General features: G+C 43.6%; 3 protein-coding genes and 1 non-coding gene across 4 annotated transcripts; 3 read left to right on the top strand and 1 right to left on the bottom strand.

Annotated features, from left to right (window-relative positions):
- Positions 1 to 68: 68 nt before the first annotated feature.
- Positions 69 to 140, bottom strand: Trnad-guc. The gene has a single exon. It is a non-coding gene; the product is annotated as a tRNA-Asp (tRNA).
- Positions 141 to 4,035: 3,895 nt separating this feature from the next.
- On the top strand, positions 4,036 to 4,822 carry LOC117188786. The gene is made up of 2 exons (XM_033393156.1): positions 4,036 to 4,115; positions 4,171 to 4,822. The coding sequence occupies exon 2, from the start codon at positions 4,304 to 4,306 to the stop codon at positions 4,730 to 4,732; it is 429 nt and encodes a 142-aa protein (XP_033249047.1). The 5' UTR covers positions 4,036 to 4,115; positions 4,171 to 4,303; the 3' UTR covers positions 4,733 to 4,822.
- A 1,547-nt stretch (positions 4,823 to 6,369) lies between these two features.
- On the top strand, positions 6,370 to 7,156 carry LOC117188792. The gene is made up of 2 exons (XM_033393162.1): positions 6,370 to 6,449; positions 6,505 to 7,156. Exon 2 carries the CDS (start codon positions 6,638 to 6,640, stop codon positions 7,064 to 7,066), a length of 429 nt encoding a protein of 142 aa, XP_033249053.1. The 5' UTR covers positions 6,370 to 6,449; positions 6,505 to 6,637; the 3' UTR covers positions 7,067 to 7,156.
- Positions 7,157 to 10,157: 3,001 nt separating this feature from the next.
- LOC117188783 lies at positions 10,158 to 11,140 on the top strand. Its single transcript, XM_033393153.1, has 2 exons — positions 10,158 to 10,445; positions 10,501 to 11,140. The coding sequence occupies exon 2, from the start codon at positions 10,634 to 10,636 to the stop codon at positions 11,060 to 11,062; it is 429 nt and encodes a 142-aa protein (XP_033249044.1). The 5' UTR covers positions 10,158 to 10,445; positions 10,501 to 10,633; the 3' UTR covers positions 11,063 to 11,140.
- The last annotated feature ends 536 nt before the right edge of the window (positions 11,141 to 11,676 follow it).

Below are 11,676 nucleotides of genomic sequence, written 5' to 3'. Positions count from 1 at the left end.
CCTGCATTTACTGCTGTGGCTAAATTTTTCCGTCGCAGTAAATAAAAAAAAAAAAGAATTTCACATCTCTCCCCGTCGGGGAATTGAACCCCGGTCTCCCGCGTGACAGGCGGGGATACTGACCACTATACTATCGAGGATGTTAAGCGACGGCTGTCAAAACACCAATTTCTAGGCGGAAACATTCGTCTCGTTGCAAACCTTGCTTACAAGAAAACGAAATGAATTCTAACGAGGTGGAACGTTGTGAGTTGCTGCGGACACCGCAACTCTACAGTTATACCCGATACTAAGTCAGTATGGCTCTCCTCCGGCAGACGCCGCTAATATTGAACCACACGACAAAGAGTGCGTGCGAGAGAGACTGAAAATCAGTCTGAGCGTGACGTCGGGTGCTGCGTAGCCAGTGCAAATTGATTTGTTCCTTTTGGCTATAAAAATGATCTGATCTGGTCCAGATTCAGCAATCTGATAGATATGGTCATTATCTATGATTCTGCGTTTTTAGTTTTCTCGAATCTGCAATATTGTGGATGCAACAGATTTTCGTCTTTTGTGGGGGCGGTAGGGGGTGGGGCGAAATTCTGAGATATACGATTTATAGTGAGATCTAACAGAAGTGCGGATACCAAATTTGGTTACTCTAGCCTTAATAGTCTCTGAGATTTGTGGATGCCCCAGATTTTCGTCCTTTGCGGGGGCGGAAGGGGGTGTGGCGAAATTTGGACACGAAACGGTCAAGGTCCGATATCACAGGAGTGTGGATACCAAATTTGGTTGCTCTGGCTCTTATAGGTTCTGAGATCCTTGAACTCATATTTTGCAATTGACAAAACCGACCATGAAACCTGTGTGTTAGAGAGAGACAGAGCGAGAAAGAATGAAATTGTTTTCTTGATTCTGGCTATAATCATTATACGATCTGGTTCAGATTTTGCACTGTAGAAGATATGGTCATCCTCACCGATTCTGCGTTTTTGGTTTTATCGTATGTTTAAAAATGTGGATGCCACAGATTTTCGTCCTTTGTGGGGGCGGAAGTGGGCGGGGCGAAGTTTTGAAATATTTTTGTAGCAGTGACATATCACAGAAGTCTGGACCCAAAACATCGTTGCTCTAGCTCTTATAGTCTTTGAGCACTAGGCGCTGAAGGGGACGGACGGACGGACGGACGGACGGACAGACGGACAGACAGACAGGGCTCAATCGACTCGGCTATTGATGCTGATCAAGAATATATATACTTTATGGGGTCGGAAACGATTCCTTCTGGACGTTACACACATCCACTTTTACCACAAATCTAATATACCCCAATACTCATTTTGAGTATCGGGTATACAAATGTATGTCATTCGAGGAAAAATGTGATTCAAGAGGTACATTCGAAGGAGAGACAGTCCTTATCCCGGGAATAGCGATTTTTCCAATCCAAGAAGCTTCAGCTTCCCCTTCGATTGGCCTTGGCGATGACAATCAATATATCGATAGGCCAATCGTTGCGGAGTCTCTGGAAATTCTGTCAGTCTGGATATTTGGGGCCCGTTGGCAGTGAACAGGCTTATTTATTAATAATTTCTTTCGATATTCGTGTACGAAAATATTTGAACAGATATAAACGTTAAACAGGGAACTAAAAAGGAATGCAAAAACAAACAAAAAAAAACCGTTAAACAGTAAATACAAATTTGGACAGAAACTACGATTGTGGGAAAGAATTGGCGTGGGAACAGATGAATGGGGAATTGGTGATATTTTAAGTCTAACATTTTAAACTAACATTTTGACTTAGAATGATAGTCCGCTGGTAAGTTGTGGAGATGGTGAACATCATCCAACAATTAAACAAACATCTTCTCCAGCATTTTTCTAAGTTTTTCTTGGGCATAGCGTATCTTTTGATATAAATCTTTGGACACACCGTCCTCCACGATGGTCGAGAAGCTTGTGTCGTAAATACTACAAAAATTGTAAAAGTTTCTTGTGTTTTACAAAATGGGAAATACGAAAAGCAAGATATCGTTCCCATCGAACGAAACAATGCGCAAACTAACTACTACAGTAGTGAGATTCAGAGAAGCATCGACTGGCGGAGTGGCAACCACACAGGCATCGACTGGCGGACAACCCTTGATTCAGCTACTGGGCAAATCCACTCAACCCGATACTGAAGACGACGATCAAGCTGGACCATCGGCTGCCAAGCGTCAGAAGACCAATGAAGAGAATACAGAGAAGCTGTCCTACCCTTTCTGCAGCGTGTGTCGAAAGAAGTTCACCGATGGTTGCGCCATGGCCCCAGCATGTAGCCATATCCTTTGCGAGCAGTGCCTATCGTGGTTGACGGCGACCATTCAAAGCCCCCGCTGCCCCACATGCAATCGGGAGCTGCGCAAAGCATTTCGGCGCCTTTATTTCGCCTGAGATGTGGACAAACTGCGACAGAAAACGAAAAGCGACCTAAATATATCAAGGGGAAACTGAATCTTCTTCAATTAAAAGGGAACGCCATTATATTATAGAGTTTTACTGGATTGTAGATGGGTGGATCAACCACTTGGGCTCCAAATGAGGTAGTTTGAGAGCATCTAATGGATGGTTTTCCAATTTTCCAACCGATACCAATGCAGCAAAGATCTTTGTGGGCGATTGAGGAATTGTATTCGAAAGCGATCAATCGCTGAATTGCGCTCAAGGCTATCTGGAAGGAATCTGGATCTGATCCAGATTCAGCAATCTGATAGATATGGTCATTATCTATGATTCTGCGTTTTTAGTTTTCTCGAATCTGCAATATTGTGGATGCAACAGATTTTCGTCTTTTGTGGGGGCGGAAGGGGGTGGGGCGAAATTCTGAGATATACGATTTATAGTGAGATCTAACAGAAGTGCGGATACCAATTTTGGTTACTCTAGCCTTAATAGTCTCTGAGATTTGTGGATGCCCCAGATTTTCGTCCTTTGCGGGGGTGGAAGGGGGTGTGGCGAAATTTGGACACGAAACGGTCAAGGTCCGATATCACAGGAGTGTGGATACCAAATTTGGTTGCTCTGGCTCTTATAGGTTCTGAGATCCTTGAACTCATATTTTGCAATTGACAAAACCGACCATGAAACCTGTGTGTTAGAGAGAGACAGAGCGAGAAAGAATGAAATTGTTTTCTTGATTCTGGCTATAATCATTATACGATCTGGTTCAGATTTTGCACTGTAGAAGATATGGTCATCCTCACCGATTCTGCGTTTTTGGTTTTATCGTATGTTTAAAAATGTGGATGCCACAGATTTTCGTCCTTTGTGGGGGCGGAAGTGGGCGGGGCGAAGTTTTGAAATATTTTTGTAGCAGTGACATATCACAGAAGTCTGGATCCAAAACATCGTTGCTCTAGCTCTTATAGTCTTTGAGCACTAGGCGCTGAAGGGGACGGACGGACGGACGGACGGACGGACAGACGGACAGACAGACAGGGCTCAATCGACTCGGCTATTGATGCTGATCAAGAATATATATACTTTATGGGGTCGGAAACGATTCCTTCTGGACGTTACACACATTCACTTTTACCACAAATCTAATATACCCCAATACTCATTTTGAGTATCGGGTATACAAATGTATGTCATTCGAGGAAAAATGTGATTCAAGAGGTACATTCGAAGGAGAGACAGTCCTTATCCCGGGAATAGCGATTTTTCCAATCCAAGAAGCTTCAGCTTCCCCTTCGATTGGCCTTGGCGATGACAATCAATATATCGATAGGCCAATCGTTGCGGAGTCTCTGGAAATTCTGTCAGTCTGGATATTTGGGGCCCGTTGGCAGTGAACAGGCTTATTTATTAATAATTTCTTTCGATATTCGTGTACGAAAATATTTGAACAGATATAAACGTTAAACAGGGAACTAAAAAGGAATGCAAAAACAAACAAAAAAAAACCGTTAAACAGTAAATACGAATTTGGACAGAAACTACGATTGTGGGAAAGAATTGGCGTGGGAACAGATGAATGGGGAATTGGTGATATTTTAAGTCGACCCCGAGGGTTAGGTTGGGTTGGCTAAGGCGTTCGTGATTTAGCTTAAACTAACATTTTGCCTTAGAATGATAGTCCGCTGGTAAGTTGTGGAGATGGTGAACATCATCCAACAATTAAACAAACATCTTCTCCAGCATTTTTCTAAGTTTTTCTTGGGCATAGCGTATCTTTTGATATAAATCTTTGGACACACCGTTCTCCACGATGGTCGAGAAGCTTGTGTCGTAAATACTACAAAAATTGTAAAAGTTTCTTGTGTTTTACAAAATGGGAAATACGAAAAGCAAGATATCGTTCCCATCGAACGAAACAATGCGCAAACTAACTACTACAGTAGTGAGATTCAGAGAAGCATCGACTGGCGGAGTGGCAACCACACAGGCATCGACTGGCGGACAACCCTTGATTCAGCTACTGGGCAAATCCACTCAACCCGATACTGAAGACGACGATCAAGCTGGACCATCGGCTGCCAAGCGTCAGAAGACCAATGAAGAGAATACAGAGAAGCTGTCCTACCCTTTCTGCAGCGTGTGTCGAAAGAAGTTCACCGATGGTTGCGCCATGGCCCCAGCATGTAGCCATATCCTTTGCGAGCCGTGCCTATCGTGGTTGACGGCGACCATTCAAAGCCCCCGCTGCCCCACATGCAATCGGGAGCTGCGCAAAGCATTTCGGCGCCTTTATTTCGCCTGAGATGTGGACAAACTGCGACAGAAAACGAAAAGCGACCTAAATATATCAAGGGGAAACTGAATCTTCTTCAATTAAAAGGGAACGCCATTATATTATAGAGTTTTACTGGATTGTAGATGGGTGGATCAACCACTTGGGCTCCAAATGAGGTAGTTTGAGAGCATCTAATGGATGGTTTTCCAATTTTCCAACCGATACCAATGCAGCAAAGATCTTTGTGGGCGATTGAGGAATTGTATTCGAAAGCGATCAATCGCTGAATTGCGCTCAAGGCTATCTGGAAGGAATCTGGATCTGATCCAGATTCAGCAATCTGATAGATATGGTCATTATCTATGATTCTGCGTTTTTAGTTTTCTCGAATCTGCAATATTGTGGATGCAACAGATTTTCGTCTTTTGTGGGGGCGGAAGGGGGTGGGGCGAAATTCTGAGATATACGATTTATAGTGAGATCTAACAGAAGTGCGGATACCAAATTTGGTTACTCTAGCCTTAATAGTCTCTGAGATTTGTGGATGCCCCAGATTTTCGTCATTTGCGGGGGGCGGAAGGGGGTGTGGTCAAGGTCAGATATCACAGGAGTGTGGATACCAAATTTGGTTGCTCTGGCTCTTATAGGTTCTGAGATCCTTGAACTCATATTTTGCAATTGACAAAACCGACCATGAAACCTGGGTGTTGTTAGAGAGAGACAGAGCGAGAAAGAATGAAATTGTTTTCTTGATTGTGGCTATAATCATTATACGATCTGGTTCAGATTTTGCACTGTAGAAGATATGGTCATACTCACCGATTCTGCGTTTTTGGTTTTATCGTATGTTTAAAAATGTGGATGCCACAGATTTTGTCCATTGTGGGGGCGGATGTGGGCGGGGCGAAGTTTTGAAATATTTTTGTAGCAGTGACATATCACAGAAGTCTGGATCCAAAACATCGTTGCTCTAGCTCTTATAGTCTTTGAGCACTAGGCGCTGAAGGGGACGGACGGACGGACGGACGGACGGACGGACGGACGGACGGACGGACGGACGGACGGACGGACGGACGGACGGACGGACGGACAGACAGGGCTCAATCGACTCGGCTATTGATGCTGATCAAGAATATATATACTTTATGGGGTCGGAAACGATTCCTTCTGGACGTTACACACATCCACTTTTACCACAAATCTAATATACCCCAATACTCATTTTGAGTATCGGGTATAAAAATGTATGTCATTCGAGGAAAAATGTGATTCAAGAGGTACATTCGAAGGAGAGACAGTCCTTAACCCGGGAATAGCGATTTTTCCAATTCAAGAAGCTTCAGCTTCCCCTTCGATTGGCCTTGGCGATGACAATCAATATATCGATAGGCCAATCGTTGCGGAGTCTCTGGAAATTCTGTCAGTCTGGATATTTGGGGCCCGTTGGCAGTGAACAGGCTTATTTATTAATAATTTCTTTCGATATTCGTGTACGAAAATATTTGAACAGATATAAACGTTAAACAGGGAACTAAAAAGGAATGCAAAAACAAACAAAAAAAAACCGTTAAACAGTAAATACAAATTTGGACAGAAACTACGATTGTGGGAAAGAATTGGCGTGGGAACAGATGAATGGGGAATTGGTGATATTTTAAGTCGACCCCGAGGGTTAGGTTGGGTTGGCTAAGGCGTTCGTGATTTAGCTTAAACTAACATTTTGCCTTAGAATGATAGTCCGCTGGTAAGTTGTGGAGATGGTGAACATCATCCAACAATTAAACAAACATCTTCTCCAGCATTTTTCTAAGTTTTTCTTGGGCATAGCGTATATTTTGATATAAATCTTTGGACACACCGTTCTCCACGATGGTCGAGAAGCTTGTGTCGTAAATACTACAAAAATTGTAAAAGTTTCTTGTGTTTTACAAAATGGGAAATACGAAAAGCAAGATATCGTTCCCATCGAACGAAACAATGCGCAAACTAACTACTACAGTAGTGAGATTCAGAGAAGCATCGACTGGCGGAGTGGCAACCACACAGGCATCGACTGGCGGACAACCCTCGATTCAGCTACTGGGCAAATCCACTCAACCCGATACTGAAGACGACGATCAAGCTGGACCATCGGCTGCCAAGCGTCAGAAGACCAATGAAGAGAATACAGAGAAGCTGTCCTACCCTTTCTGCAGCGTGTGTCGAAAGAAGTTCACCGATGGTTGCGCCATGGCCCCAGCATGTAGCCATATCCTTTGCGAGCCGTGCCTATCGTGGTTGACGGCGACCATTCAAAGCCCCCGCTGCCCCACATGCAATCGGGAGCTGCGCAAAGCATTTCGGCGCCTTTATTTCGCCTGAGATGTGGACAAACTGCGACAGAAAACGAAAAGCGACCTAAATATATCAAGGGGAAACTGAATCTTCTTCAATTAAAAGGGAACGCCATTATATTAGATAGTTTTACTGGATTGTAGATGGGTGGATCAACCACTTGGGCTCCAAATGAGGTAGTTTGAGAGCACCTAATGGATGGTTTTCCAATTTTCCAACCGATACCAATGCAGCAAAGATCTTTGTGGGCGATTGAGGAATTGTATTCGAAAGCGATCAATCGCTGAATTGCGCTCAAGGCTATCTGGAAGGAATCTGGATCTGATCCAGATTCAGCAGTCTGATAGATATGGTCATTATCTATGATTCTGCGTTTTTAGTTTTCTCGAATCTGCAATATTGTGGATGCAACAGATTTTCGTCTTTTGTGGGGGCGGAAGGGGGTGGGGCGAAATTCTGAGATATACGATTTATAGTGAGATCTAACAGAAGTGCGGATACCAAATTTGGTTACTCTAGCCTTAATAGTCTCTGAGATTTGTGGATGCCCCAGATTTTCGTCATTTGCGGGGGGCGGAAGGGGGTGTGGTCAAGGTCAGATATCACAGGAGTGTGGATACCAAATTTGGTTGCTCTGGCTCTTATAGATCCTTGAACTCATATTTTGCAATTGACAAAACCGACCATGAAACCTGGGTGTTGTTAGAGAGAGACAGAGCGAGAAAGAATGAAATTGTTTTCTTGATTCTGGCTATAATCATTATACGATCTGGTTCAGATTTTGCACTGTAGAAGATATGGTCATCCTCACCGATTCTGCGTTTTTGGTTTTATCGTATGTTTAAAAATGTGGATGCCACAGATTTTCGTCCTTTGTGGGGGCGGAAGTGGGCGGGGCGAAGTTTTGAAATATTTTTGTAGCAGTGACATATCACAGAAGTCTGGATCCAAAACATCGTTGCTCTAGCTCTTATAGTCTTTGAGCACTAGGCGCTGAAGGGGACGGACGGACGGACGGACGGACGGACGGACGGACGGACGGACGGACGGACGGACAGACGGACAGACAGACAGGGCTCAATCGACTCGGCTATTGATGCTGATCAAGAATATATATACTTTATGGGGTCGGAAACGATTCCTTCTGGACGTTACACATATCCACTTTTACCACAAATCTAATATACCCCAATACTCATTTTGAGTATCGGGTATAAAAATGTATGTCATTCGAGGAAAAATGTGATTCAAGAGGTACATTCGAAGGAGAGACAGTCCTTATCCCGGGAATAGCGATTTTTCCAATCCAAGAAGCTTCAGCTTCCCCTTCGATTGGCCTTGGCGATGACAATCAATATATCGATAGGCCAATCGTTGCGGAGTCTCTGGAAATTCTGTCAGTCTGGATATTTGGGGCCCGTTGGCAGTGAACAGGCTTATTTATTAATAATTTCTTTCGATATTCGTGTACGAAAATATTTGAACAGATATAAACGTTAAACAGGGAACTAAAAAGGAATGCAAAAACAAACAAAAAAAAACCGTTAAACAGTAAATACAAATTTGGACAAAAACTACGATTGTGGGAAAGAATTGGCGTGGGAACAGATGAATGGGGAATTGGTGATATTTTAAGTCGACCCCGAGGGTTAGGTTGGGTTGGCTAAGGCGTTCGTGATTTAGCTTAAACTAACATATCACAAATATATCAAGGGGAAACTGAATCTTCTTCAATTAAAAGGGAACGCCATTATATTATAGAGTTTTACTGGATTGTAGATGGGTGGATCAACCACTTGGGCTCCAAATGAGGTAGTTTGAGAGCATCTAATGGATGGTTTTCCAATTTTCCAACCGATACCAATGCAGCAAAGATCTTTGTGGGCGATTGAGGAATTGTATTCGAAAGCGATCAATCGCTGAATTGCGCTCAAGGCTATCTGGAAGGAATCTGGATCTGATCCAGATTCAGCAATCTGATAGATATGGTCATTATCTATGATTCTGCGTTTTTAGTTTTCTCGAATCTGCAATATTGTGGATGCAACAGATTTTCGTCTTTTGTGGGGGCGGAAGGGGGTGGGGCGAAATTCTGAGATATACGATTTATAGTGAGATCTAACAGAAGTGCGGATACCAAATTTGGTTACTCTAGCCTTAATAGTCTCTGAGATTTGTGGATGCCCCAGATTTTCGTCCTTTGCGGGGGCGGAAGGGGGTGTGGCGAAATTTGGACACGAAACGGTCAAGGTCCGATATCACAGGAGTGTGGATACCAAATTTGGTTGCTCTGGCTCTTATAGGTTCTGAGATCCTTGAACTCATATTTTGCAATTGACAAAACCGACCATGAAACCTGTGTGTTAGAGAGAGACAGAGCGAGAAAGAATGAAATTGTTTTCTTGATTCTGGCTATAATCATTATACGATCTGGTTCAGATTTTGCACTGAAGAAGATATGGTCATCCTCACCGATTCTGCGTTTTTGGTTTTATCGTATGTTTAAAAATGTGGATGCCACAGATTTTCGTCCTTTGTGGGGGCGGAAGTGGGCGGGGCGAAGTTTTGAAATATTTTTTTAGCAGTGACATATCACAGAAGTCTGGACCCAAAACATCGTTGCTCTAGCTCTTATAGTCTTTGAGCACTAGGCGCTGAAGGGGACGGACGGACGGACGGACGGACCGACGGACGGACGGACGGACGGACGGACGGACGGACAGACGGACGGACGGACGGACAGACGGACAGACAGACAGGGCTCAATCGACTCGGCTATTGATGCTGATCAAGAATATATATACTTTATGGGGTCGGAAACGATTCCTTCTGGACGTTACACATATCCACTTTTACCACAAATCTAATATACCCCAATACTCATTTTGAGTATCGGGTATAAAAATGTATGTCATTCGAGGAAAAATGTGATTCAAGAGGTACATTCGAAGGAGAGACAGTCCTTATCCCGGGAATAGCGATTTTTCCAATCCAAGAAGCTTCAGCTTCCCCTTCGATTGGCCTTGGCGATGACAATCAATATATCGATAGGCCAATCGTTGCGGAGTCTCTGGAAATTCTGTCAGTCTGAATATTTGGGGCCCGTTGGCAGTGAAAAGGCTTATTTATTAATAATTTCTTTCGATATTCGTGTACGAAAATATTTGAACAGATATAAACGTTAAACAGGGAACTAAAAAGGAATGCAAAAACAAACAAAAAAAAACCGTTAAACAGTAAATACAAATTTGGACAGAAACTACGATTGTGGGAAAGAATTGGCGTGGGAACAGATGAATGGGGAATTGGTGATATTTTAAGTCGACCCCGAGGGTTAGCTTGGGTTGGCTAAGGCGTTCGTGATTTAGCTTAAACTAACATTTTGCCTTAGAATGATAGTCCGCTGGTAAGTTGTGGAGATGGTGAACATCATCCAACAATTAAACAAACATCTTCTCCAGCATTTTTCTAAGTTTTTCTTGGGCATAGCGTATCTTTTGATATAAATCTTTGGACACACCGTTCTCCACGATGGTCGAGAAGCTTGTGTCGTAAATACTACAAAAATTGTAAAAGTTTCTTGTGTTTTACAAAATGGGAAATACGAAAAGCAAGATATCGTTCCCATCGAACGAAACAATGCGCAAACTAACTACTACAGTAGTGAGATTCAGAGAAGCATCGACTGGCGGAGTGGCAACCACACAGGCATCGACTGGCGGACAACCCTTGATTCAGCTACTGGGCAAATCCACTCAACCCGATACTGAAGACGACGATCAAGCTGGACCATCGGCTGCCAAGCGTCAGAAGACCAATGAAGAGAATACAGAGAAGCTGTCCTACCCTTTCTGCAGCGTGTGTCGAAAGAAGTTCACCGATGGTTGCGCCATGGCCCCAGCATGTAGCCATATCCTTTGCGAGCCGTGCCTATCGTGGTTGACGGCGACCATTCAAAGCCCCCGCTGCCCCACATGCAATCGGGAGCTGCGCAAAGCATTTCGGCGCCTTTATTTCGCCTGAGATGTGGACAAACTGCGACAAAACGAAAAGCGACCTAAATATATCAAGGGGAAACTGAATCTTCTTCAATTAAAAGGGAACGCCATTATATTATAGAGTTTTACTGGATTGTAGATGGGTGGATCAACCACTTGGGCTCCAAATGAGGTAGTTTGAGAGCATCTAATGGATGGTTTTTCAATTTTCCAACCGATACCAATGCAGCAAAGATCTTTGTGGGCGATTGAGGAATTGTATTCGAAAGCGATCAATCGCTGAATTGCGCTCAAGGCTATCTGGAAGGAATCTGGATCTGATCCAGATTCAGCAATCTGATAGATATGGTCATTATCTATGATTCTGCGTTTTTAGTTTTCTCGAATCTGCAATATTGTGGATGCAACAGATTTTCGTCTTTTGTGGGGGCGGAAGGGGGTGGGGCGAAATTCTGAGATATACGATTTATAGTGAGATCTAACAGAAGTGCGGATACCAAATTTGGTTACTCTAGCCTTAATAGTCTCTGAGATTTGTGGATGCCCCAGATTTTCGTCCTTTGCGGGGGCGGAAGGGGGTGTGGCGAAATTTGGACACGAAACGGTCAAGGTCCGATATCACAGGAGTGTGGATACCAA

The sequence above is a fragment of the Drosophila miranda genome, chromosome 4 (genome assembly GCF_003369915.1).
Source record: "Drosophila miranda strain MSH22 chromosome 4, D.miranda_PacBio2.1, whole genome shotgun sequence".
Classification (NCBI taxonomy): Eukaryota; Metazoa; Arthropoda; class Insecta; order Diptera; family Drosophilidae; genus Drosophila; species Drosophila miranda.
The sequence above is the reverse complement of the archived record's forward strand: the minus strand, read 5'-3'. Positions and strand labels throughout refer to the sequence as shown.